The following is a 23,932-nucleotide window of genomic DNA, read 5'->3' as shown; positions in this document are numbered from 1 at the left end:
GAATGCACCACCTCTGGCAGCAAACGAGGGCACCTGGGCCAGGGGCTGCTGAGTGAGACATGCACCTCCCCCCAGTGTAGAATGGGCACTGGCCACAGGCGCCCTGTGTTACTGAGTGCCACCGCTGATCCTAGCACAGCTCCCACCCCTCTCTACCCACATAGCCCTGCCCCACCTCCCAGTACTTGGCAGGGAAAGCCCCAGTTCTGGTCCATGTGGTGGGTGCTGCTGGGAGCCCAGCCAGAGGCACAGCCTCACCTGCAGCATCTTCTTGTGTGTTGTGTTCTTCCCGTACTCTCTGCAGAGCTGCTCGCTCAGAGTCTGCAGCTCCCGCCCAAACTGGATCATTCGCTCCGTGGCAGCGTGGTTCCCCCCGCAGAGCTGCCGCTGGGGGCAGCCGTCTTCTGGAAAAAGGCCAGAGGGGAAGAGAAATGACTGGCAACTCCCGGTGCTCGGCCCTGCTTCAGATCCACAAAGCCCTTCCCTGAACGTTCCCCTGGTGGGGCTTCCATTCTTTGCGCCCTGAGCCCGGTGTCCAGCTGTCTGCCAGCAGGTGGTGGGTGTCCCTGCGGGGTGGGGTGCACACAGGCACGGTACCATCCAGGATCTGCCCTGGATGAACAGCTCAGCAAGTCTCATGACCAAGCCCCACCGGGGTCTGCACTGCCGCTGCTGTTATCACCTCCGCAGTGAGTGTGGAAATGCAGCCCCGCAGAAGGGGCTGCACTGACAACCCCCCACCTCCTCCGACAGTTAGAGCCTCCCCTCCGAGTCTGGACCTCCCACGAGAGGAGCTGGTTGTCCTTTCCGTCCGGGGCCCCTCTGCTGAGGCTACCGAGGAGGAGGGCAATCCACGCCAGTTGTCCAGGTGATTTTGTTGTGTGGTGAGCACTTGACAACCAGGAAATAGAGTGAGACCTTCACAGCCTCATCTTATCTCACAGGGTATGTCACCACAGCAACTAGACATCCAAGGCTGCCCTCTGCCAGCCGACTCGGGCGGTGGGGCTGTTTCATTGTTATATAGATTTCTGGGCTCAGGCTGGAGCCCGAGCTCTGGGACCCTCCTACCTTGCAGGGGCCTAGCACCTGGATGGCTACACAACAATGGAACAACTCCGCAGCCCTGTGAGCCCAAGCTGGTTGGCCCGGGCCAGCTGCGGTTGTCTAGTTGCTGTGGAGACCTACCCAGAGAGGACACAGAACTGCCAACCGAGGATGGCAGCTGTCTGTACTGTTCTGAGCAGGATGTGATTGGTGGACAGACTCTGGTGCCTCCGCTGCCCCATCACCAGCCCAGCTGATTAGCCCTCTGTATCTGGCACCTTGGGAGTTCCAGGGCAGTAGGGTGACGGTCTAACACACATCATCTTTACTGGCAGTTTGCACACAGGATGCACTGAAAAATTAGGCCTTTTGTTTCACTCCCCTGTCAAGGGAGCCCCACCCCAAGTATCAAATTAGTGGGCAAACTCAACTGCCCAGCCCTGTCTGAATCAGCATTAGGCACCTGGCCCCCCAGAATGTCTAGATTAGTTCAATTCCCAGATGGTTTCTTCCCCACTCTGTATCAGAGATCCCGAGATTCTCATGCCTGCACACTGGCTGGGGAACAGACCCCCAGGGCAATGCCCAACCTTGATCCAGTCCCAGACAGAGCTAACGCATGTGTCAGCAGTGCCATTCCCCCCCAAACTTTTTGTGACGGAGAGGAGAGTGCTCCTGCCTTCCAGGGCCCTACCCATGCTGGACTCATCCGTCTGGAGGATCTCTTCATGTTTGTAGGTGCCATTCATTATCCTGGTGGAGGAGTTTTCAAGGACTCCATTGGGGTAATGCTCAGCCTCCATCTCCATCTCACTGTCACTGGGGTGCAAAATGAAAAAAAAGCCTGAGGGCTTAGAAAAGGCAGAAACATTCCCCAAAGGGAAAGTCCCGCAGGAGGAAGCATGCCCAGCGGCCGACCAGTGGACTGCCAGGACTAGACACCCAGTAGCCCACAGGAGACGAGAAAACAATCTATCGAGCAGGGCAAAACCAGGTTCAGAACAACGAGTATCTATAAAGTGCGGTTCCAACTCAATGGGGTCCCGGAGGAGGGAAGGTGTGAAGTACTTAAATTAACCTTTCAAACTGCAGTCACCTCTGGGGTAGAGAACAGCAGCCAAGCAGCACACAACACACTATAAAATACAGGGGAAATTTTACCCAAGAGCACTAAGGCAAACCATCAGCCCTACAAAAAGTGTCCTACAGGATCTTTAATGTCCATACAGAGCAGACAGGGCTGCAGTTTCAAGACCTCTATACAGCAAATTGCAGGAGACCTCCACTGCTCTAACTCAGAAGGCTGAAGGGATGAGATGATCCACCAAAGATTCTCTGTGTTTCAGTTCTACGAGGTCCCCGCTGGCACAGAGCTGTCATTAGCCAGCGTTTGTGCAGACGATTCATAGGACTCCGGTATGTGATGTGTCTCACTCAGTTATGAGCTGTACAACCAGGTGGAATTCAGAACGGAAGCTTGAGGCTTCCCTGGCCATGATATTTAGCATCCCACTTGAGTCTGACAGCTGGCAGTAAGTGAGTATCAGAGAATCATAGAGGATCAGGGCTGGAAAGGACCTCAGGAGGTATCTAGTCCAACTCCCTGCTCAAAGCAGGACCAATTCCCAGACAGATTTTTGCCCCTCATTAATCACAAAGATCTCCTCTGCAGCAGCCACCAAAACACAGCTAAGCACAGAGGAAACTCAACTCTCACGCTTGGTCAGCATATTTCAAACCCCAATAAATGAAGCAGTAATGACCTTCCAGGCTCGAAATCCCTGTGACTCAATGGAGATGCCCGCAATTCATGGGGCTCTTCGGCCCGATGACACGAGCATCTAATAAACTAGCCCAGTGAACAGAATATGACCCCATACAAAAGGGTCACGTCTAAGTGACAAGGGTCTGGGCTGATGTGCAGGAGACTCAGGTCCGCTTCCTGCACCCAGCTCAGGCTCTTATTCCCTGCAGGAGCACACGGATCCCTGGAGGAAGGAGCCCAGCATGCTGTCCGCGAGCAAATGTTTTGGCTGAGAGCGCAGGAGCATGTGTGGCAAGGCTGCTGCCTTTTGGACTATCTTCAGGGACAGTCACAGCATCACCCTGGCAGGGCATCGGGGACTGTTTACTCAAGGCTATCCTGCTTCTCCTCTGGGAATGGGCAGCAGCAATTCCGCCCCTAGGTGGGAGGGAGAGAGTGCGGAAGATAACCTGCCATTGGCTGCTCAGCAGTGATGCCTGTAGTAGCTACTCACGGATACCCCAGTGATGGAAAGATGAGGTGCTCAGAAAGCAGGCTAAGCCCCCTCCTGCCCAGGCATGGGAAAGGCACTGCAAGGAATACCTGGTCTCCTGGTTACTTGTACTGCTGTGCTGCTGGGATTTGGTAGAGTCTGTTGAATTGGACTCAGAGTAGTTCACGGATGACGGAGAGGAAGAGGAGGAGGAGGATGACGATGAACTCAGTGCTGGGTATTTACTGTGGCTCTGTTTGCTTTTTGTGGATGTGACTCCATTGCTACAGCTTGGACTATCTGCTCCTGAAAGCCAAACAGAGAGGTGTCAGATGAGAGCGGCTAGGCAGCTCTGGACTGAAGTCAGCAGCTTCAGGGCAGCAGGAGACAGATTGCTTGTGCTCCTTTCACTGAGGAGCAGGCCCCAGGGCAGGCTGCAAGCTGCTTTTTACATTAAGCAGAGTGTTAGGAAAACACAAGCAAACCCCGAGTGAATGGCAGCGTCCACTCGCAACACCTGTGCTTCCGTGATTGTGAGAAACAATCCAGAAGATAAGATCAGCACCAAGCAGCTCAGATGCCTGAGGACCTGAGGATCCCAAAGAGAAGCACATGAGACTCCCAGCCCATGAAGTTTGTCTTCTTTGAAACCTGAATTCTCACCCCTCTAACACAAAAGGGGGAAGAAATCTAGATGTTCAGTGCACAGGTAAAAACTAGGCCAAAATCTACCTGCTGCAACAGATACAGCATTAAAGCTGAAGAAGCTTTAAAAATCTCCCACAGACTGCAAACTCCATCTCAAAGGATGGAACATGGTCTAATGGGACATAGGCAACTTAACACCAACCTGCCACGTGATGGGGGATGGATAGCTCAGTGGTTTGAGCATTGGCCTGCTAAACCCAGGGTTGTGAGGTCAGTCCTTGAGGGGGCCACTTAGGGATCTGGGGCAATATCAGTACTTGGTCCTGCTAGTGAAGGCAGGGAGCTGGACTCAAAACCTGCCACGTGACACTTGTTTCTAATATACTGACATCTTAAAATCACCAATCTGATTCTCCTCACCTGGGAGTTACAGGAGCAAGCGAAAGGAGTTGTAGGTCCACAACTCTATCATCACGTGCCTGGTACCACAGATGACAGCAATGATTACTTATGCAAAGCCATCATCTGCCACTAACAAATTGTATTTTATGTACATGCACAGAAATGACTGTCAAAACATCAGACCAGCTCTGCAACATACCCTACAAACTCACAAGTGAGGACGTGCCTGCCACTTCACGTGTGCATTCATCATGTCACAGCAAAACGCATCGCCGGCTGATGATACAGCTGCACTCTGCCGTGTGGATGTCAGCTCACGGCCGTGTGCACTGAATGGCTAGCGTTGTTCTGAAAGCTAATCTGTGTACTGACAGAAGCAAGCGCTGTGACAGCAGCACGTTCATGTGTGTGGACCGGGACAGTGCTGGAGGTGAAGTCTGTCTTAACTCCCAGGTCATTGCGGTTATTATGTAGGAATTTCCTGGTTGCAAAAATCCATTACCATAGAGACACTCAGATTCTAAAGCCAGAAGAGACTGTTCTGATCAGCTGCCTGATCTCCTGGATAACACAGGGAAGAGAATCTCAACCTGGGATTACTGCATTGAGCCCATATCCTGTGGTGGAGCTAGGATATTTTTCAGAAAGACATCCAGTCTCAACACAGACACAGGGGCTCCCACGCTGGAAACGGGGCTGAAGGGAGTGGGGCTATGGAGCTGCTCAACTAATTGTCTCCCCTTCACTTAAGCCTTTGCATGCCCAGCAGAGAATATTTTTATCCATGCTCCAGCTCTCTCCCCTTAGCACCCTCAGCTTTTCACACGGAGCAGCAGCAGCTCTGACTGACAGGTGGAGACAGCTTGAGTGTCAGCAAGAGATTCTCTACTGGGAATGCGAAGCTTCAAACAGAGCAGCTCTGGCTCCCTGGCCCACTCTGTCCATCTCCACCCTCTGCTTTGATCTTAGGCAAGCACCGTATGACCCTGGCCCTCACTTGTAAACCGTGAGCCCTTAATTCCTAGACACACATTTTAACATATTGTTGTTACACGTGAAAAAGCTGTAGTAAAGTATATCCATCTCACTTTGTTGCTTAGCCTGGTTTCCAAACAGAAAACCGAATGGGGTATGGAGAGAAGGAAGCAGTGGTGAGTGCACTGGACACCTTGAAGGAGGCGGAGGTTCTCCTGCAGACTTTAGGAAGCCCATAGGAGAGCAGTTATCCCTTGTGGACCCTGAGGTGAAGAAGACATGCTGTGGGACCAGGCCTTTGCTTACATAGCTCTGCCTGAGGAGGACTAAATCAGGTAACTGGCTGTTCTGTGAGGCAGTCCTTTTGAAGGATATTCTGTCAGCTTCCACACAGCAACTTCTGCAAAAGGCTGTTGTACAACCTAGCGTTCGTTAAAATAACTGGTTCAAAATCAACAGTATGCCACTTCTGTCAGAAAGGGTCACCTCTGGTAACAGTAAATCTTTCCTGCTGCGGTTAGGAGGACAGATGTCTTTCAAAAAGCAGAGCAAAGGAGACACCATCAGGTTGTGTACGAAGCGACCCATCCCCAAGACCTTATCCGCTTTGCGTGGAGATGGACAGAAAAGCACTTACCAGTGCTGTGAACATGCGAGTTGTTTGATCCGTGTCTGGGGCTTAGGCTGGGGGATGCTGGGTAACTGTCCTGTGACTTGGGGCTGCGGGCACTGAAACACCGCACTTCGCTGTCTGTTCCATTCACCATCTCCACAAACTGTCGGCACCTGTGTCAGACAAGGGCAGAGACACCGAGGAGGAAGAGGAGGCTGACGTGAATTAGATTCAGTGCTGATGCTTTTCTAGTGATTGCTATCATATGTCCCAGAGCAGCAGCAAACTGGGATCAACCAAAGCTTAGGAGGGGGTCCTAGCTCTGAAGAGGGCATCTCAAGTCTCCCTGTGTCTTCAAGTTGGGAATGCTGGAGTATGAAGCAAGTTTTGATATCGCTGCCTAGAAACAGATGCTAATGAACCTGGAGACCTGCAGAAGGATGGACAAAGGATGATACATAAACAAGACCATTCCAAGAGCAGATATCTACACTGTAGCTTCCATCCCAGTATTAGCTGATTAAGTGTGTTCTACACGTAACTGACAAGATGCTGCCTCTCAGCTTGGATCAGCCAAGGCAACAGATCACACTCTGAGACAGGGCAGAGACCATATTACAGTGTCAACAGCACTGGCTATGAAAGCATAAGACACCACAGGATTTGGGGGGTGGAATGGGGCACCGATTCCAAACAGTGGGAGGAATTATGACATTCTACTCATGAAGCAAAGGAACTTTGGGTTCCCAGACACTATTCCTGCTAGTTAACCAACTGTTTCAATGTCTGCACTGATCTGAACCCACCAGAATTCACACAAGGAGTGCGAGCCAAGGAACTGGGGGTATATGGCACTGCATAGCTAATGTTCCTCACATACAGGTATTATCTAAGCCCAGGGGTGAAAAGGTGATTTCCACTGTGCTGTCCATGGCAACGAAGGATTACTCTAGAGCATGCACCAAACTTTGTACCTCCCTCACTGTTCAATGAACCTGTGCAGGGGGCCACTACAAAAGAGAAGACAATGCATGGTAAAAGCACTCATCTACAGAGAAAGGCTCTCCACTCTGCTCTCCTGGAGTGGACAGGTACTCTCTGCCTACCCTAGGGTACAGGGTAAGAGGACACATGAACCAGCCCTGAAGGACTGGGGACACCAACACACACACCAATTCCTACTTCCCCTTAGTCTCTGCCTTAACCCCACCTTTTCCAAACCAGCTTCTTTCCAGGAATCCCCACAGCCACGCCTGCACTTCTCAACAGGCTGTAAGTGGGGATGAACCGAACTTTACCATGTTCATGAACAACAGGACAGACTGGGAAGACTAAAGGCAGTGGTAATACATTGGGGCAGGAATCCACACCACTTCCACTTGTCTGCAGAGCTTTTCCCTGACATGGCATTTTGCTCAGGTGGAGGGGATCTCTGTGGGGCAGGCCGAAGGGGGCAGGCCAGTAAGGTGCCAAGTTTGCCCATCTTTAGCTGACAGGTCATGGCAAAGCCCGACTAGCAACAGCTACTGATCCTGAGCAGTGCTAACAAGGGCAGCGAGTGTTCCTTCCCACCTTGCTCACAGGGTAATTGCTCTTAACAGCGGCCTCAATCTGCCTGAATTAAGAACTATGCTGGTTCCTAACGCCGTGAGGCCTGTGGACTGCCTGGTTCGGCTCTGTAGACTTTCCAGGGCCCTATCCCAGCACAAAGCTGAGCATACTTACTTTAACATGAAGAGCAGGTTAGGGTTGTGTTCTAGGAGGCCAGGGTAGAGCTGCTGCGTGGCCTCTATAGCCTCTCCCACTCTGCCTGCTAAGACTAGCTTCTGTATTCCTGCAAGCAAGAGGAGACCGATTGGCACCAAGGAAAGCCCAGCGACAGCAGGAACTGTGCTCACTGAGATGACACACGAAGCCCCCACAGATCCCTCATGCCCCCAGAGACACTTCTCCAGTGGTCACCCGCAAAGGGTCTAGGTAGAGCTGGGCATATGCCATTTGTGCATCAGAAAGCCTGAGAGGACAGGCAGGGGATTTGTTGATTCCTCAGAAATATCAGGAGTTGCTGGAGAACCAGTGGGAGATACAAGGGATGTGCATTGTGCGCCTGTAACTTCCTAAGCGAAGGGGTGGGGTGCAGAGCCTTAACCAAAGGCTTCTTTTATTCAGAATGTTAGCAATCTACTGAGGTTAAGCAGGGGATGGCAGCCTGGTCAGGGCCCATCAGGCTGATGGGGGAAACAAGGGCTTGGATCATTCTGGGTTCTCTCGACAGAGGCACAATCCCAAATCAGCTGCACACCAAGATCTCAGGCAGCCGGTTCCAGGAACAATGAGGACTGAACTAGTTCAAACCTGACAAGCGGGAGATTTTAAAAGATTGAGGGATACAAAGCAGGAGTGCCAGGTCACCACACTTGTGGTCACAAACCAGCCATCAGTGCTAGTGCCAACCGGTCTGCTCTGCTGGCTGGGATGCCAGGCATGGGCAGGGCCTGAGCATTCGTTAATCCCAGCACACCCAGAGAAGGAACTAAGGCTCACTTACAGTGCTCTGTAGCTTGTGGGTTTTCCCTAAGCATAATTAGCAAATCACAAAACAGGCTGCACTTTCATTTGAAGATCTCAACGTGCTTTGCAAACACTGGAGACTGAGGGCTAGTCTACACTAGAAGAGCTAGCAGTGAAGATGCTCTAAGATGACGGGAGAGAGCTCTCCTGTTGGCATTATAACTCCACCTCCATGAGAGGCTGTAGCTACGTTGGCAGGAGCAGCTCTCCCACTGACACACCACTGTCTACGCCAATGTTTAGGTCAGTGTAACTTATGCCACTCAGAAGTGTGGATTATTCACACCACTAAGTGACCTAAATTACACCAAAGTCAGTTGTAGTGTAGACATGCCCTGAGTCTAAACCTCCTGTCTGAGGGAGGAAGTATTAACTCCGTTTTACACACGGGGAACTAAAGCCTTGGAGCTGAAACTTGCCCCAGTCAGTGCCAGAACTGACAGACAAACCCAGGAGTCCTGACTGCCATTTCCCTGCTCTAATACTCCGGCTGCACAGGAGCCCACTTCTCAGAATCCTCTCTCCTTTAGGTAGATTAAAAATTGTCTATTTATCTTGTCACTGTCCCTTCAATTAAACTGTAGCGTGAGAGTCAGCTAACTCCAATGGCTGAGGCCTGTCTTGTGAGTCTCATTAATTTTATTCCTCCTGTTCACCTCCATGGCAGTTTTCTTCACTGCCTTTCTTTCACCCTCTCCTCCTCTTCTGGTTTACCGGCTTTCACTGGTTTCTCTCTGCCTTGGATTCTATTTCTGTCCCCCTGCCTGCGTTGTTCCTGTACTCTCTCCATTTGCCTGGATCTTACAGAGCCCATTTTCACCGGGACATAGCGACATCTCCTTCTCCAATGCTCTTCCTGTTCAGTCTCCTTTCCCACAGATGACTGCGGCAGTACTACCCAGTTCAGATATCCCCATCAGGGTGGGCAGATAACCCACGTACTAATAAAATCACTGACATCAAAGCAGACTGAAATCTACAAAAAACACTTCTGCTTTGCAGCCTCTTTCCTCTCCCATCAAAGCGGCAGCAGGGCAGTGTCCCATCCATTTCAAGCTGTTTCTCCTTTGCTGCTCCAGTTGTGGCCTGTCAGCAGAGGAGTGGACAGTCATAATCCTTGTATGGACATTATGGAGGGAGGTGCAGCGCTGGGCAGCCACTCACTGCAGGTCATCCCAGGCTGCTGAGCAGAGGATTCTTCCAGCCTGAACACTCATTGAGCGTGTATAAGAAACGGGTGTTCCAAACAACAACAGAGGAACGTAACAGTGTGACATGACATGACAGCCACGTGGGAGACAGATCACAAGGAGGAGGGAGGCATGTGCAGCAGAGCAGGACAGAACAGCAGAGCATCAGGGGATGCAAATGGAACTCGTCAGCCAGGAGAAGATGGAAAAAGATGCAAGGCTGGACCCAATGCTCCGCGATTCTGTACAAAAAAAATCAGGGGGATTCTAAAGATTGCATTCCAAGGGCTCTCCAATTCCTTCGTAATCTACAGGGAGGGTTCGCTTCAAAGATGTATTTTTCCATGAGCACATTAATTAGAATGGCTCAAAGAAAACAAACAGTACATTTTATGCATGTGGAAGCTGGTGGCCTGGACATTAAGAGGTGAATCATATTAGCTGATGTAGCAGGCAAAGCAGACAGGTGTGGTGCATGGCTCTCCACCCAGCTCTGCTCATCCATCTCAGTAATGAATCTGCAAAGCCCTTCATAAGCAGAATACATGAAACGAATTTGACCACAGTTTGGCTTAACTCATTTGTAATGGGTGCCACAGTAAAACCAGGCAGATATGTGAAGGCCTCTACAGCCCCCAGCCCTCATAATCAAGTTAACAAGACTGCTGCCAGCCGGAATCTAAAGCCCCAAAGCAAAGATATCTCTGGGGTCTCAGTGCAACTGTTAGGGGAGATCAGCTCTTTTAACATCAGAGGTAATCAGCTACATTGTTCCAGAATTGGGCCCCATCTCCAAGTAAGTACGTCCTGCCCTGGAGCAACTCTCAGCCTGATGTGCCAAGCTGCTCGGCCATGAGTTTGCAGGGATAGGAGCCGAAGAGGGGAAGGAGAGAGACAGAAAGGGAAGGGCTTTGACTTGGAGATGCAACCTAAGAAAGAAGAGTGCTCTACAGAGTCTTACTTTGCCTGTTCTTTATGGAGGTCTGTTCTTCCTGGATTGTGGTTTCTGTCACTCTGGCAAAGGCCGTCGCTGTCGCACAGTACCCATGATGAACCAGGTAGGAAGACACCATACTAGGAAATAAGAAAATAAAAACAACATGATATGCATCACTAAAACAGAGGAACCACAGCAAGGGGTGGGAGGGAAATCCACACGGCTGCTCTGGCAGTTTCAGCAGCAGGAAAAGCTGCTGAACTCAGCCCTGCTAGAACACAACCAATGTCTTATTCCTGGGGTTCAGTGCTAATTGCAACGTAAACCCCTGTCCACGGGGAACAGGGCTGAGGCCCCCAAATTAATCTAAAAACAGACGTCAAGACATCAGATGGCATTTGATCTTATTATAACTGACCTGGGCTGGACATGGACATGTGACCCAAAAGGGAAAGATTCCACATTCCATTACCAGTGCTACAAGCCACTCAGGACCATAAGAGCTTTTGCTTTGTTTTGCGCTTTACTATTTCGGCATTTTCTGAACAAAAATCTCAAAGCAGTTTACAAACTAATTAATTTAGTCTCTGTCTCCTTGGATGCAGACCAGCATCTGCATTTTACAGACAGGAAAACCAAGACATCGAGAAGTTGAGTGACAGCTAGAACCGGAACTCAGGTGTCCTGAGTTCTGATCATTAAATGCTTTTTTCAACAATGCAACAGATAATGGAATGGGTCCCTTCACATTTATAATACGCCCAGACACTAATAAGTGATTTACCATGCACTCAAAATTTGAGCACTTATTTGACACATACATCAGTGATTTCTGAATTACGTTTTCATCCTGAAACGTTGGAAGTAAAAAAAAATATTTTCATGGAGCTGTCAGACAATATACGCAGTAGAAATATATTTCCCCAGTGACAGCAGGGACCTTTCCTTGTCGAATCCACCTTGCGCCTTCTCACAGTCTCTGTCATTTAAATGTTAGTGCTATGTAGACTTCATCAACACGTAAATGGTGGCCTGGAAACTGGCTAGGAAATCACTTCTCTACCCAGCTGGCTGCTGGTTAAGACTGACCAAGGAGACAGGACTTGGATGGGTTTTCAAACTGATGACTCTCTCTTTAGAAGGGAAAGATTTTTGGGCACCAGCAACACCTTGGCAGTTCGGATGGGATTAACAGCTTTGCTATTTTTAAAAACTGCCCAGTGACTTGCTCTGAGACTGGATTCCACTCACTGCTACAAGAGGGCAGGCGAGCACTTGCCAGGATCCTCCTTGTCACAACCACACACAGTACTGTAACCCCAGCCTGCTTGGTATGCACTGCAGACGGTGCAGACCAGCCATCCCTCTTCACAGCCAGTCTCCCTCCAGGGTCAGCTTTCTGCCCATCTCTTGTGCCCAAAGGCAAACTCCAAGTGAATGAGTTGAAACCCAAAGAGGTTTTGCCTATTTTTAATAGCTCTTTCAACAGCCAATCTTTGGGTTTCCTACCTGGGAAGCTCTTCACTACAGCAAGGGGAACTGCTTTTCAGGGCAAGAGAGAGATAGCGCCACACTGGAAACAAATGGCAGCAGTTACCACCAAACTGTCTGAAAAGCTTGTAAAGGTAGTCCTGGTGCCACTGCAGAAGCTTGAATCATTTCATGCCAAAATTTTGGAAGACAGTTTGCAGCATACATGTGACTGAATGTCTCATGGTTAAAGCCAGAAACAGAGTGAGTTTACATGCTTCAATTCTGGCACAGAATAGCCCAAAAGCTGGTATTAAAACATCATGGGCCTAACCCTTTCGGATTCCTGATCAGAAGTTTGGAACAACCAAGACGACTGTGTCCGTTGAATCCACCTCATACTTTACACGGAGCCCCGGGCTCGGTAAGTTCAATGAGTACAGTGCAGACAGGATCAATAAAAGCTCGGACGTCTAGTAACCTGGGATATAACAGCAAACATCGCTCATTAAGATGGCCATGTTAGTCTAAGGCTGAACGCTAAGAACACAGCAAATGGATGGATGGGAGCTAAGCCCTGGGCTGGCTTTCAGTTAAGTTGAATTCAGTAGCCAGAGCTCTCTAACTCCTTACTGTAGGTATTTAAATTGCACTATACAGCTAAATGAAATCGGAGCCACCCCACGTTGTTATATTTCTGTCCTTGGCATCACAGCCTCTCAGCAGCCACCCCTGTCAACTGGCCAGTGCAGTACCCTGTCCTTTGTGCTAGCTTACTACCAGCACCGACTCTCTGGTTAGACACCTGGCGTATTTACTGAACTAGAATGCTCTGCATTGGCTGGCTGAGTGCCACATGTCCAGCCAGGAACAGCTCTCGAAATCTTTGAGAGACGTTACTCCTCCGAGGAATGTGCTACATGGTATCAAAATAAACTGTTGCTGGCTGTTCTGGCAGGCTGCTTTCACGTTAAGGCAAGGCAAAACTAATGATCTTCACAGTCCCAGGCTGGCCCAGGTCTTGTCTTTGGTGCCAGTCTGGTAAAATCCCCAAGGCCAAGCATGCTGATGGGACTGTAGACACAGAACTCCTACAGAAACGCACCAGGAAGGGCAGCTCAGAGCACAAGCACGGAGCGCACTCGGGTACAGCCTGCAGTGCAGGGGGCTTTTCTGGCTCATCCAGGCTTCCGTCCTCTGCAGTTTCGTACCTCTGGTTTCTGTCAGGATCCATCAGGTACCAGGCACACTTCAGGTGCTCCTGCATTACCAGTGTTGGGATCCTACACATCTCTCACAGCCAGTCACATCAGCTCAGCTACATTTCATGCTATTTCAGATTCTTCATGGCAGCAGCTAAAATCAGTCAGCCTGGACACCAGGGGATCAGAGCAACATGAAGGAAGAATGATTTATCAGTATGCAGCCCTTACTAGTGGCTGCATCCCTTTATCAACCACTCTTACCAGTGAAAACTGGTGTATGTGGCGGGAGGGGGGAGGTGTCCCTTACAGCTGGAGAACTCCCTTTCAGGAACGCTGCTGTACCCAGCTTCCTTCTCCAAGCACAGGTGATCATTCACCTTGCGGACATGTGCCCAATCCAGTCAGTTCCTCTGGACCACACTGTCTCCGTCTGTGCTTTTCAGAATGTACTGCCTGGGAGTTCAGGGTACAGACTGTTTCTTGGACTCTGTGGCATGTGGGCCTGATACGTGGGGTCAGTTCTGCAGGACACTCACGTTTCTGATCAGTTTCTGGAGGACAGACCACATCCTGTTGGCTTGTTTTGGTGGGCTGTTCTCAGACCAAACAGCAGCTACTGAAATTGCAAAGCATGTCTATCGGCACTACAGATGTCTGGTTGCATAGCTGTTGGTCAGGGGTGAAACAAGGTGATCGCTGACCAATATAGCTGTGCCAGCAGAAGTCCCTAAGGTAGACACAGCCATACTGCCAGAGCTGTGCTTTTACTGGTATCGTTTGTTGTGCTTGGGGAGGTGGTTTTACTGTATTGGTGCAAAGCATCACTTGGCCAGTATAGCTGTGTTCAGTTGAGGAGTGCTGTGCCGGCACGGTACACCACTATTCCAAAGCATTCCCAATATAGATGTGGCCTGACTTGCCAACGCCCTCAGCTGATCCCTGGTTAGCCCTCTCCACGGAGGAGGTACTCATGTTTCCATGAGCTCACGACTCCAACTCCTTTGTTCCTGGACTGAAAGGGGCCTGGAGAAAACAGCCACAGAGCACTCCGCCCCATGCAAAGAGGACTAGGCCAACATTCCTCTCTGACAAGGCTCCAAGTCCTGTGTGGCACATGAAACCTGAATTACCCCCCTCTCACTTGTCACTGCCTCCCAGGACCTCTCATGTCACCATGCCCAGCCCTCTCACCCACCGCCCACTCCTAACCAGTACAGCGGCTCCGTGATCTCCATTACTAAATTCGATACATTTCTCGTTGCACAATTTTTAGTATACTGCAGATTTTGCATTGACAACACATAACTGTACTGCCCTGGGGAAAAAAGGAAGTGCAGACTCCCAGATGAGAGGCAAATTGGGGCCTGTGGCACTGAAAAAATGTGGAGTCTGTTTGGGCTCCTGGCCCCCAGGAAGCAGTAAAGACATCATCTCCCCCATATCGAAAGCATCTCCTCCAGCCCTCCCTCCCCTGCGTGCACTCAGAGGGGGAAAGGGAGTGGAATTCATTTTCCACTCTCTATCAACAGCTGTTCACAACATACCATGTCCGTAACTTGCCGCTCAGAGCCACACAACTGGATAAGCACATCAGCCTGATGTTTTACCAAAACGATCAGCAGTGAAGCAAATATTGGCGTGTAAATGCTCATTAAGTTTCAAACAACAGCCCATCGAAATAGTTCACACCCCTCAGGGCTGTCATTTCAGGCTGTCTGCAGATTCAGGCAGACACTGGCCACCGTTGGAAGGCTCATTTCAGAACCAGAAGGCCCAGACACTAAGAAAATAGTAGCTTAGTCTTTGGAGCCCAGTTACACAGCAAATGAGGGCAAACTAGCATTATGCACTCGCTAATGACCCTGCAACCAACTGCGGGGGAGGGGAGGAGAGGGAGAGCTGGTTGCCTCAGGAGGAGCCGAGTTTTGTCCTGTTCCGGGGCATGAGACTAAAAGTGAGGCTTGTAGAGGCCTTGAGGAAAAGCACCAAAGAAACATTCCCGAGTGCCTAGCTGACGTGGACTCCTCAAGTTCTCTGAAGAGTTGGGTCTCCAGAGGGCTGAATTAAGCCATGTCTACCCGACAGTGGCTAGAGGGGCGTAGCAGCTCTGGCACTGTAGCTAAGCTGGCATAACCCTCAAGTGTAGATGCAGCCTATGACGACGGAAGGGGTTTTTCCATCACTGTAGGAACATCGCCTACCTACCTGATGGTAGCTTGTCTGCACGTGAAACACACCTAAGCATGCTGCTATCGACCTAGCCTGTGCCTACACTTGGGGATTGATCAGCATTGCTCCGGCATTCAGGGGTATGGTTTTTCCCCACCCTTGAGCACCAGAGTGATGTTGACTTGTTTTAACTCCGCTTACACCAATCCCTTAATCGCCTCACCCTGCCGTATCTCCTGAAGATCGGCGTGGAAAAGGGTTTCATCCTGAGCAGGGCAGGAATGGCAGACCAGGTTTTGGATCGTCACTAGGAAAACGCTTAGTGATGCTTTCAAGAGCCTGTCTCTAAATACTAAGCAGGCCTCCCTGGACCGTCATACAGCGTAAAGGAGCAGGACAGAATTCGCGTTACTGTTGCTTGTTCTGCAGCATCTGTCAGACAGGTGCTACATCTAAGCCTAGAAAAGTAGAAGAAAGGAAGACTGCAGAGACTCACTTCTGCAGCATTGCTTGCCACTCGCCTAGTCTGTCTCCTATGGGAAACCGCTTAATGGTGCCCTGAATCTTTGCTCGCCACTCCCTCATGTAGTCCTCAATGTCAAACACGAACGGCTGCTGCCCGAAGTTGGCGTCTACGATCTCTCCTGGCGTCTGCAGCCCCACAGTGGGATAGAGATTTGACTGCAAAAGAGAAAGAAAGCCACATTAATGCTTCTCAACCCTTTCCCATGGGCTCCGTGAGGAGCACATGGGTTTGTCTCTGGCCCCCAGAGATGGGCTTCAAGGTTAGAGGAAGCTAGTTTTTAAAACCACAACATGTAATAAAAGGAGCAAGAGGCAACAGTGGCTTCTCTAGGTTGGTGACAGCCCCAGGCTCAAGAGCTGCTCGAAAAGGCGTGGCATAAAACCAGCACACTGGGCTGCCTCCCCGAAGGATTGAGATCTACGTCACAACTAGCATGGATGACCTGTCAGTCCATTTCCAGAGGGTTGTGAGATTTCTACCACAGTGCAGGAGCCGGGACACTGACAAAGACTGAAAGACAAGTGTTTGTATTAGTAAGATGACGACAAGTTACCCCACAGATGGGAAAGCTCCCATGCAAGCATCTTGGGGGAGGTCTCCCCCTTACCACAACTAACCCAACTAGACAGCTGGTCCAGACAGGCTCTATTCTAGGGAACACTTTCACCTGCCTTTCCCCACACCCTGACAGACAGCTGCTATCCAAACATCTTGCACCTCTGGGCAAAAGGGGAAGGATTCAGGACCCCCTTCAAGGGCACAATCTGTCCCGCGACAAGGACTATCCAACACAGCAGGTGGGGTAGTAAGAGGGTCCTGTAGGTAACTCAGCTCGCCAATGATGCCAACCAAACCAGCATGTTCACTACCCAGGGTTCAATTTCATTTGCCAGTGGCTGTGCCAATGCGACGGTCTCTCCAAACATCAACCAACACGTCATTCAGCTCCTGGAGGGTTGAGATGATGTGATTCAAGTTTGGGGAGACAGTCACTGAACCCAGTACAAGCAAATGGATGCCATTTAAGTTAGCCCTGTACCAATCCTGCCCCCATCAGAATCTTCGGAGATTCTCTAAACAGTGCAGGGAGGTATCCAATCTCCATGGCATGTGGAAGGATGAGGGGAGACAACACGCAGAGCATGGGCTCACCAAATATTTCATTGTGTGGACCACACCTTAGAGAGTCTCCTGGCCACTTCTCCTGTTCATGATTACATCCCTGGGGCAGTTACAGCAATCACTAAGTCAGGCAGCTAGGAGTCAGCGTGATACACTCACTGGAAACAAGGGGCAGAGGTGGCACCGTGTGACCAGCTCACTCTGTGGGCCAGCAGCAAGTGTGCCAGGAACCAGGGGTGATCTGAGGACCGTGGTTTGGGAACCACTGACAGTAAATATCTCCCTGCTTTATTCTGTTTCTCTGTAGATAACTTTTCACATTAGGGCCCCATCATGGTAAAACGAGGAGTAAAATGGCCCAAGTTCCAAAGGGAAGGACTGAACTTCCTGCCCGAGCGCTATCTCACAGAGAAACACAGCTCAGTAACTAGGGACAGTCAGAGAAGTTCGAGGAGAGGTGAGAACTTTACTGTAGAGACGGCCACGGGACCTCTCTTTTCTGATAGATGGCACTGCACTACACGTGCCAAGCAGTTCCTACCAACCTGACCATATGGGAGCCTATGCCGGAGCCAGGGATGCCACCTCCTGTTATGAGTTAAAGGAATAAAGGCAGAGTGGAATTTCGGAGAGGTGGCCACACGGTTTACTTGCCACTTGGAGGCTCCTGAAATCTCCAGGTCACAGAGAGAGGAAGAGCCAGAACTCTGGCTTGTTTAGTTTCGTACACTTGCTAGTGTTAAACGCTGGGCCTCACTTTCCAGCTGCCATGTGAGATGCACCAAAACAGAAGAGCAGAAGATGCTGGTGCGACACCTCTCAGGACAAGGCAAGGGACCTCTCCCAAGGTAACGTCAGTGCCTGAGAGCAGTCTGATGGCCCAGGCTTCACACTCCACAGCTAAGCAACCTCACTGGATTCTGAGGAAACAAGTAACTGAAGAACTCCTTTGAACCCTTCCTTCTGTTCTAAGGTTTAAAAGCAATAGGTATGCTGGGCAGATGAGACAGTGCGACTTCTCCCTTCCCCAAAGAACCTCCCAGCAAAGCTGGCATTTCAAGTCCAGTGAACTGGAGCATGCTTTTCTCCTCCAAAAAGATCTGCATTTAGCTGCTATTCTACCGATTGAGACATGAACGGCTGGCACTGCACGTTTCTGGTGTCTGAAATGCCAAACCAGGGAGTGGAAGCGGCTGCTTCATACAACACTCATCCCCTCTGCCCCCGGGCTGGGAAAGGAAAGGAGGAAACGAAGCTGGCTGCATCACTGACTCAGCATCTCCTTTGTATCACATCCCTGAGCAAGAACTGGTGAGTTACGCAGGTGGGCTAATTCAGATGCAGCTCACGCCACTCAGTGCCTTATCATTAGGGGCTGCTATGCCTGTGCACCGCAGCACAGCGAGATGGCAGCACATGGGGGAATTGTGGTATTTTCAGAGTGGAGCTAGAGATCCCCCTCCCCTTCAAACAGAACTGGCAATAAGGGAAAGCTTCTAACAGACTATCATCTTGTCAGTCTATGCATTGGGCCTCCACCCTGTTTCACTGTCGCCAGCCCATGGCCTCCCAAAGTCACAAGTCAGACCCAAAAAAATCACGACACATTAAAAACGATATATCACAGTGGTTTTTCCCTTCAGATTTTTTCATCATCAGCAGAAGCTGCCGGCTCCCCCTTTGAGAGTGATCACAATGCAGCCTCTCTCCGATCCTACAGGTGCAGGGAGCTACCACTCTACCCCCGTCCCTACCGAGTGAGGCAGCTGCCTATCCAGCCTTGCTTCCTCCCTCAGTGCTCCCCCCACTGTCTCCTCTTCCCCACCGAGCTCCTGCAGTCACTTGCACATTCTCTATATTCGTATTTCCCTCTGTCACACCACATCCCCTGCACCTTCCCCAGTCTACCTCCTGCTCTCCGCAAGTCCTAACCCAGCTCCCCTCGCTGCTGCCTCCTCTCCCACAGCCTCATTCCCTGCTTGTTCCTAGCACAGCCATTAAGGGGCCATCATCTTCCCTGAGAGCAGCCTGGCTTCACACCCACTGGAAACATACTGGATCTACCAAGCTAATGAGAGTCAAGCTAGCAAAACCTTTGGCAGATAGGACTCGGCAGCACACAGGGAGCAGGATTCCTGGGTAAGGGGCCTCAGTCACTCTGCAGAGCTGATCTGCACTTTTAGGCTCGTCTGCGCAACTGGATGCCTCAACTCTCCCCAGGGCATGGGCGTAACGGGGGGGGGAGATATTAATGGGACACTGATGATACAAATCTTTTAAACTGACTATTTTTTAAAAAAAATTCCCATTTCTGCTATATTCAAAGATTCCGAGGTCAGACAGAACCAAACCCGATCGTCTGTTTAACACAGCCCATAGAACTTCCCCCAAATAATCCCCAGAGTATACCGTTTAGAAACGCATCCAATCCTGATTTAAACATTTAAAACTATAGCCCCCTTTAAACAGCCTTGCCTGACATTAAAAACATGCCCTGAAAAATATGTAAGGGCTTTTCTGCTCTCCCACTGATATTTATGCAGGTCTTTTCAGGTAAGGCAAGAATGTCTGATACTGTCTGGGCTTGGATGCATGAGAAAGCTGCACTGGTTTAAATTTAAACTGATTTAGTTAAACCAGTGCAAACCCCTGCAGGTATGCTCAACTCTGTTTAAGAGCGGCTTTTTTAAACTCACTTAACCCTGTTCCTGTTGATGAAGTCATTGCTGGCTAACTTTTCAGTGATAATAGTCTAATGTAGATAAACATTTCCAGAGAAATGCAGTTTTGGAGTTGAGTGTGTCCATTCATCCTTCTTGAGATTGGAAAAATCAGCACTCACCACTAATCCACAAGCAGTGCGGCTAGGGACTGTGTACTTTACCCAAGGCCCATTGGTACCAGTAAAGTACGGGTAGAGGACCTTTGGTCCGTGGGCTGGATCTGGCCCTTGCTCAGTTTCATCCAGCCTGCGGGCCACACATGTTCAACTCACCTGCCAAGGCTGGGGGGACGGGACTTCCCCTTGTGATCAGGCGAGCCACCACTCACAGCTTCAGCCCCATGAGGGGCACCAAAGCTCAGGGCTTCCCGACCACGGGGCTGGAGCTGTGAGCACCAGCTCCCCCACTGCAGGAGGGAAGCCCTGAGTCTTGGTGCCGCGCTGCAGGGCTGGAGCCTCGAGCACCGGCTTGCCCTACTGTGGGGAAGCCCCGAGCCTCCGCGCCCCCCAGAGCAGGTGAGTTGAACATTTGTGGCCTGCCATCGATTTTTCCACTGGGTCTATGGCTCCTGATAAATAAAAGGTTGCTCACCCCTGCAGTAAAGGAAAACAAATTGGTTTTGAACTCTGCAAGGAAACTGTTCCGATAGGTAATGGGCTGAAGGACCAATTTAAATTCTTGGTGTAAACTCACTGAAGTTGGAGTCACCCCACAAGTTAATTCAGCCCCACAACTTCCCTACAACTGGTCAAGGAAATTCTGCTTATTGCCTGTCTCGTTGGTGTTCTCTAGAAAGTTTGCTTCAAGCAGAACAGGCCACCAATGAAGGCGGAAGCCTTTACACCCAGAAGGAACATCGGACCATCATGTGTGTGGGCAAAAGAAATCCCATTTCAAGGGAACAGGACAAGCCCTATTAGGGTCTGAGACCCTTGGCTCCTACAAGGCTCACTCAGTTAAGATTTCTGAAGATCTTCGTATTTCCATTCCCTTTTGCAGCAGAGCTTCTAAAACAGTTTTCACAGCCCTGGCAAAGGATGCGAAGATGCACTTAATGTTTAACATCTTCTATACTCTGTGTTCTCTCTGCTGTACCTTACAATGAAAGCACATTGTGTTTTAACTAATTTGGATGCGTCTCCCTTGCTATATTAATGCATAAACATTTCCTATGGTCTAAAGCACTTGGAAGCTGTACTGATGCTAAGCACGATGATATCTGAGATCTGCTACCGTTCCTAAAGAGGGCCTTGATCGGTCCTAAAGCTGCTGTGCAACCCAAAGGCCCCAGTCAGGATCAGAGACTAAACCGGCGAGACACCGTTATAAGAAACGGAGGAAGATGTGGTCTATGCCCCTAAAGAGTCTAAAAAGAGACCCAAGAGGCAGTGGGTGGGGAAAGGGATCAGGCAGCAGCAGAGAGGTCAGACAGTCTTATCGCAGTTTGTTTGTTTGACTCTGGGGAGGGCTAGGGGAAGGGGACCACAGGAGGTGGTGAGTAAACAGGAGCAAGGGAGTGGGGGGAGGGAGGAGAGAGGGAAGGAAGAAGAGACTCCGAGGGGCAGGAATTGGGATGGGAAAGGGAGGCTGGGGATGAGGCTGGCAGCACAGGGACTGTGAGGTCGAGGGTCAGGAGGAGGTCCAGGCAAGCTACCAGTCGGCAGATATAAAACAACATCCAGACAGCAAATTGCAAACAGCAGCCTGCTGCCATCACTGGTGTCTGGGGCTGTGAAGGAGGAAGGGCCAGGATGCATAGGACCCTGCCTGCTGTCAGTCCCCGACTGAGAGAAACCCATTTTTCCTTTGTTTCTCCTGAGGAAATGCTGATACCAAGTCTCGGGCTCTGCAGCATTTCCCTGCCCCTTGCCACTTCCACAACTGGACGTATTCACCTCCTTGCCAAATGGGCTTTCGAGGGGGTGTGAGAATCACTTCTGCTCTAGTTACCAGGCAGTAACCGGGGTCAGCACCCCTATGGCGTGGGAGCATGGACCGCTCCATTCCTTCATTCAGCGCTCTGTTGAAGAGCGGGGACAGAATCAGGCAGAGAAACCACTAGTACACAGTGTGGCACGCTGGGGCCAACATGCCGGGATGCACTGGTGGTATGAGGCTTTGGGAAGAGCCAGCACATTGATGAACGTGACACTGGCTGTCTGCAGCATATCCAGTCGCATTTGTACTCCACGGTGTGAGATCCACCAGGCCAAACCGTAACAGTGCTCACAACGAAGTCCTGCTTTCCCACTGTGTCCTGCCCTGGGCACTAGCTTCCTGGAAGAGACCGATGCTGTCCACAAAACATCACATGAACAGTACCACAGAGGTCCGGGTACCAGGGCAAAAAGACTAGAGGGAAATGTTCTGTTAGACCTACAAGATGGCCAGGGAATACCCTCACTGTCACCCATTATTGCATACATATGTACTGAATACTCTGGAGCGTCACCGCAGGACTTGTTCAGCTGACACCCTAAGAGCTGTGAGCCTTGAACTGAAAAGCAACACTCAGAACCGAGGCTGCACCTTGCTGAACACAGGTGTTAATCTGTATAACTGCAGATTTAATGGAGGACTGCGGGGGGACTATTTAACCCTATTGTTGCTGCACATGGAGAATGCCCAATGTCCAACCACACTCCCTGCAATCTCAGGATAGAGTGGAACACAACCCACTGGCCCTGCCCATACGCACGAAGGAAAATTCCTTCCTGACCTGCATGTTTGAAGCATTATAGATGAACAGCATATTCAAGGGGCAAGCACAACATTTTGACTCATGCAGGATGCCCAGCAAATTTGGACTCCTTTGCAATCGTTGAGACAGCCGTGTTCTTATAACCCTCCAACTACTTTTCACTGTCTCTGGCGCAGCTAAGTGCAACGCCATGTGGAAACTCCTGATTTGAGAGCAGCTTGACACATTGCAGGCTGACAGAGCCAAGAAGAGAGCAGAGCTCAGCACATCTTCGCAGCAGCATTGCCTATGGCTGGGTACAGAGGGTGTGTGCAGGGCTTGCCAACAGCTAGCAGAGCTGATGGCAGAGTAAGGGGACCTACAAATGAAGGAACAATTGAGCATTCCGGACACAGACACTCAATCCCTAATCGCTACCTTGGCAAGGGAAAGACCCTTTGCTGCAGTGTTCAGATGGGAGCAATGGGAGTTTAGAAGCAGTAACACCAAACAAGCAAGTGTGTTTTCTGTTAACAAGGCTTGAGATGCTAAAGTGCACTGTCATATGCTGAGCCTCAAGTGAACACCACACAGTGCTCCCTGCAGACAAAGCTGCTCTTAGGAGACAGCCATTTAAGGTGTAATAAAGCAGAAATTCATGCGGCAATTCCAGGACAGGTAACTATTCTTAATGGGGATCTTGTGAGCGACCACACACCTGGTGATAAGACTGTACAGTCTCATAAAAGGGAGCACTCTCACCCCAATGAAACAGAGGCAGATGGGAAACATTATTTAGGCACGGGCAGCTCTAGACATTTTGTTGCCTCAAGCAGGGCGGCATGCCGCAGGGGGCGCTCTGCTGGTCGCCGGGAGGGCGGCAGGCGGCTCCAGTGGACCTCCTGCAGGCATGCCAAAGCTGCGGGACCAGCGGACCCTCCGCAGGCACGCCTGCGGGAGGTCCATCGGAGCAGCCTGCTGCCCTCCCGGAGACCGGCAGAGCGCCCCCCACGGCATGCCGCCCCAAGCACGTGCTTGGCATGCTGGAGCCTGGAGCCGCCCCTGCATTTAGGAACACGTGCTACCCCTGTAACATGGCATTAAACAGAAGACATCCCACATCCCATACTGTCCCCCTCCCTTTCATTTGCATCCCTAGTTAAAATACTGAAAATAGTTGTACTTACAGGGAGGTCTGTAAATGCTATACCTGTGGAGGGAAAAAATATTAGAATTAAAAAGACAAAGGATTTTTCTCCACGTGTGCCTACAGACTTAACATGCTACGAAACATTACAACATTTCAGTAAATCTCAGCTCCGGCTCTGGACTTAGCGACCTGTCGTTTAACAGAGTGTCCTCCTCTCCCCTCGACCCTGTGGCTTGGCAAAGATTCAGGTCGAAGGCCGGGTGTTCT

The 23,932-nt window shown here is 50.5% G+C and overlaps 2 protein-coding genes across 3 annotated transcripts in view; one reads left to right on the top strand and one right to left on the bottom strand.

Moving 5' to 3' along the window:
• Window positions 1-23,932, top strand: part of TSNAXIP1 (translin associated factor X interacting protein 1) — a 234,700-nt gene that overhangs the window by 24,376 nt on the left and 186,392 nt on the right. The window lies entirely within an intron of this gene.
• RANBP10 (RAN binding protein 10) overlaps window positions 1-23,932 on the bottom strand; it is a 157,205-nt gene that overhangs the window by 3,724 nt on the left and 129,549 nt on the right. The window contains exons 5-12 of one of the 2 annotated variants that reach the window (XM_050922408.1): window positions 23,703-23,725; window positions 15,961-16,145; window positions 10,645-10,757; window positions 7,648-7,756; window positions 5,947-6,095; window positions 3,395-3,590; window positions 1,742-1,866; window positions 259-404 (exon numbers count right to left, since the gene is read on the bottom strand). In XM_050922408.1, the coding sequence (XP_050778365.1) occupies window positions 259-404; window positions 1,742-1,866; window positions 3,395-3,590; window positions 5,947-6,095; window positions 7,648-7,756; window positions 10,645-10,757; window positions 15,961-16,145; window positions 23,703-23,725 (1,046 nt within the window). The remainder of the gene's footprint in view (window positions 1-258; window positions 405-1,741; window positions 1,867-3,394; window positions 3,591-5,946; window positions 6,096-7,647; window positions 7,757-10,644; window positions 10,758-15,960; window positions 16,146-23,702; window positions 23,726-23,932) is intronic. The other variant, XM_050922409.1, reaches the window with a different exon arrangement.

Source organism: Gopherus flavomarginatus, chromosome 14 (genome assembly GCF_025201925.1).
Source record: "Gopherus flavomarginatus isolate rGopFla2 chromosome 14, rGopFla2.mat.asm, whole genome shotgun sequence".
Classification (NCBI taxonomy): Eukaryota; Metazoa; Chordata; order Testudines; family Testudinidae; genus Gopherus; species Gopherus flavomarginatus.
This window is presented reverse-complemented; position numbering and strand designations above follow the sequence as displayed.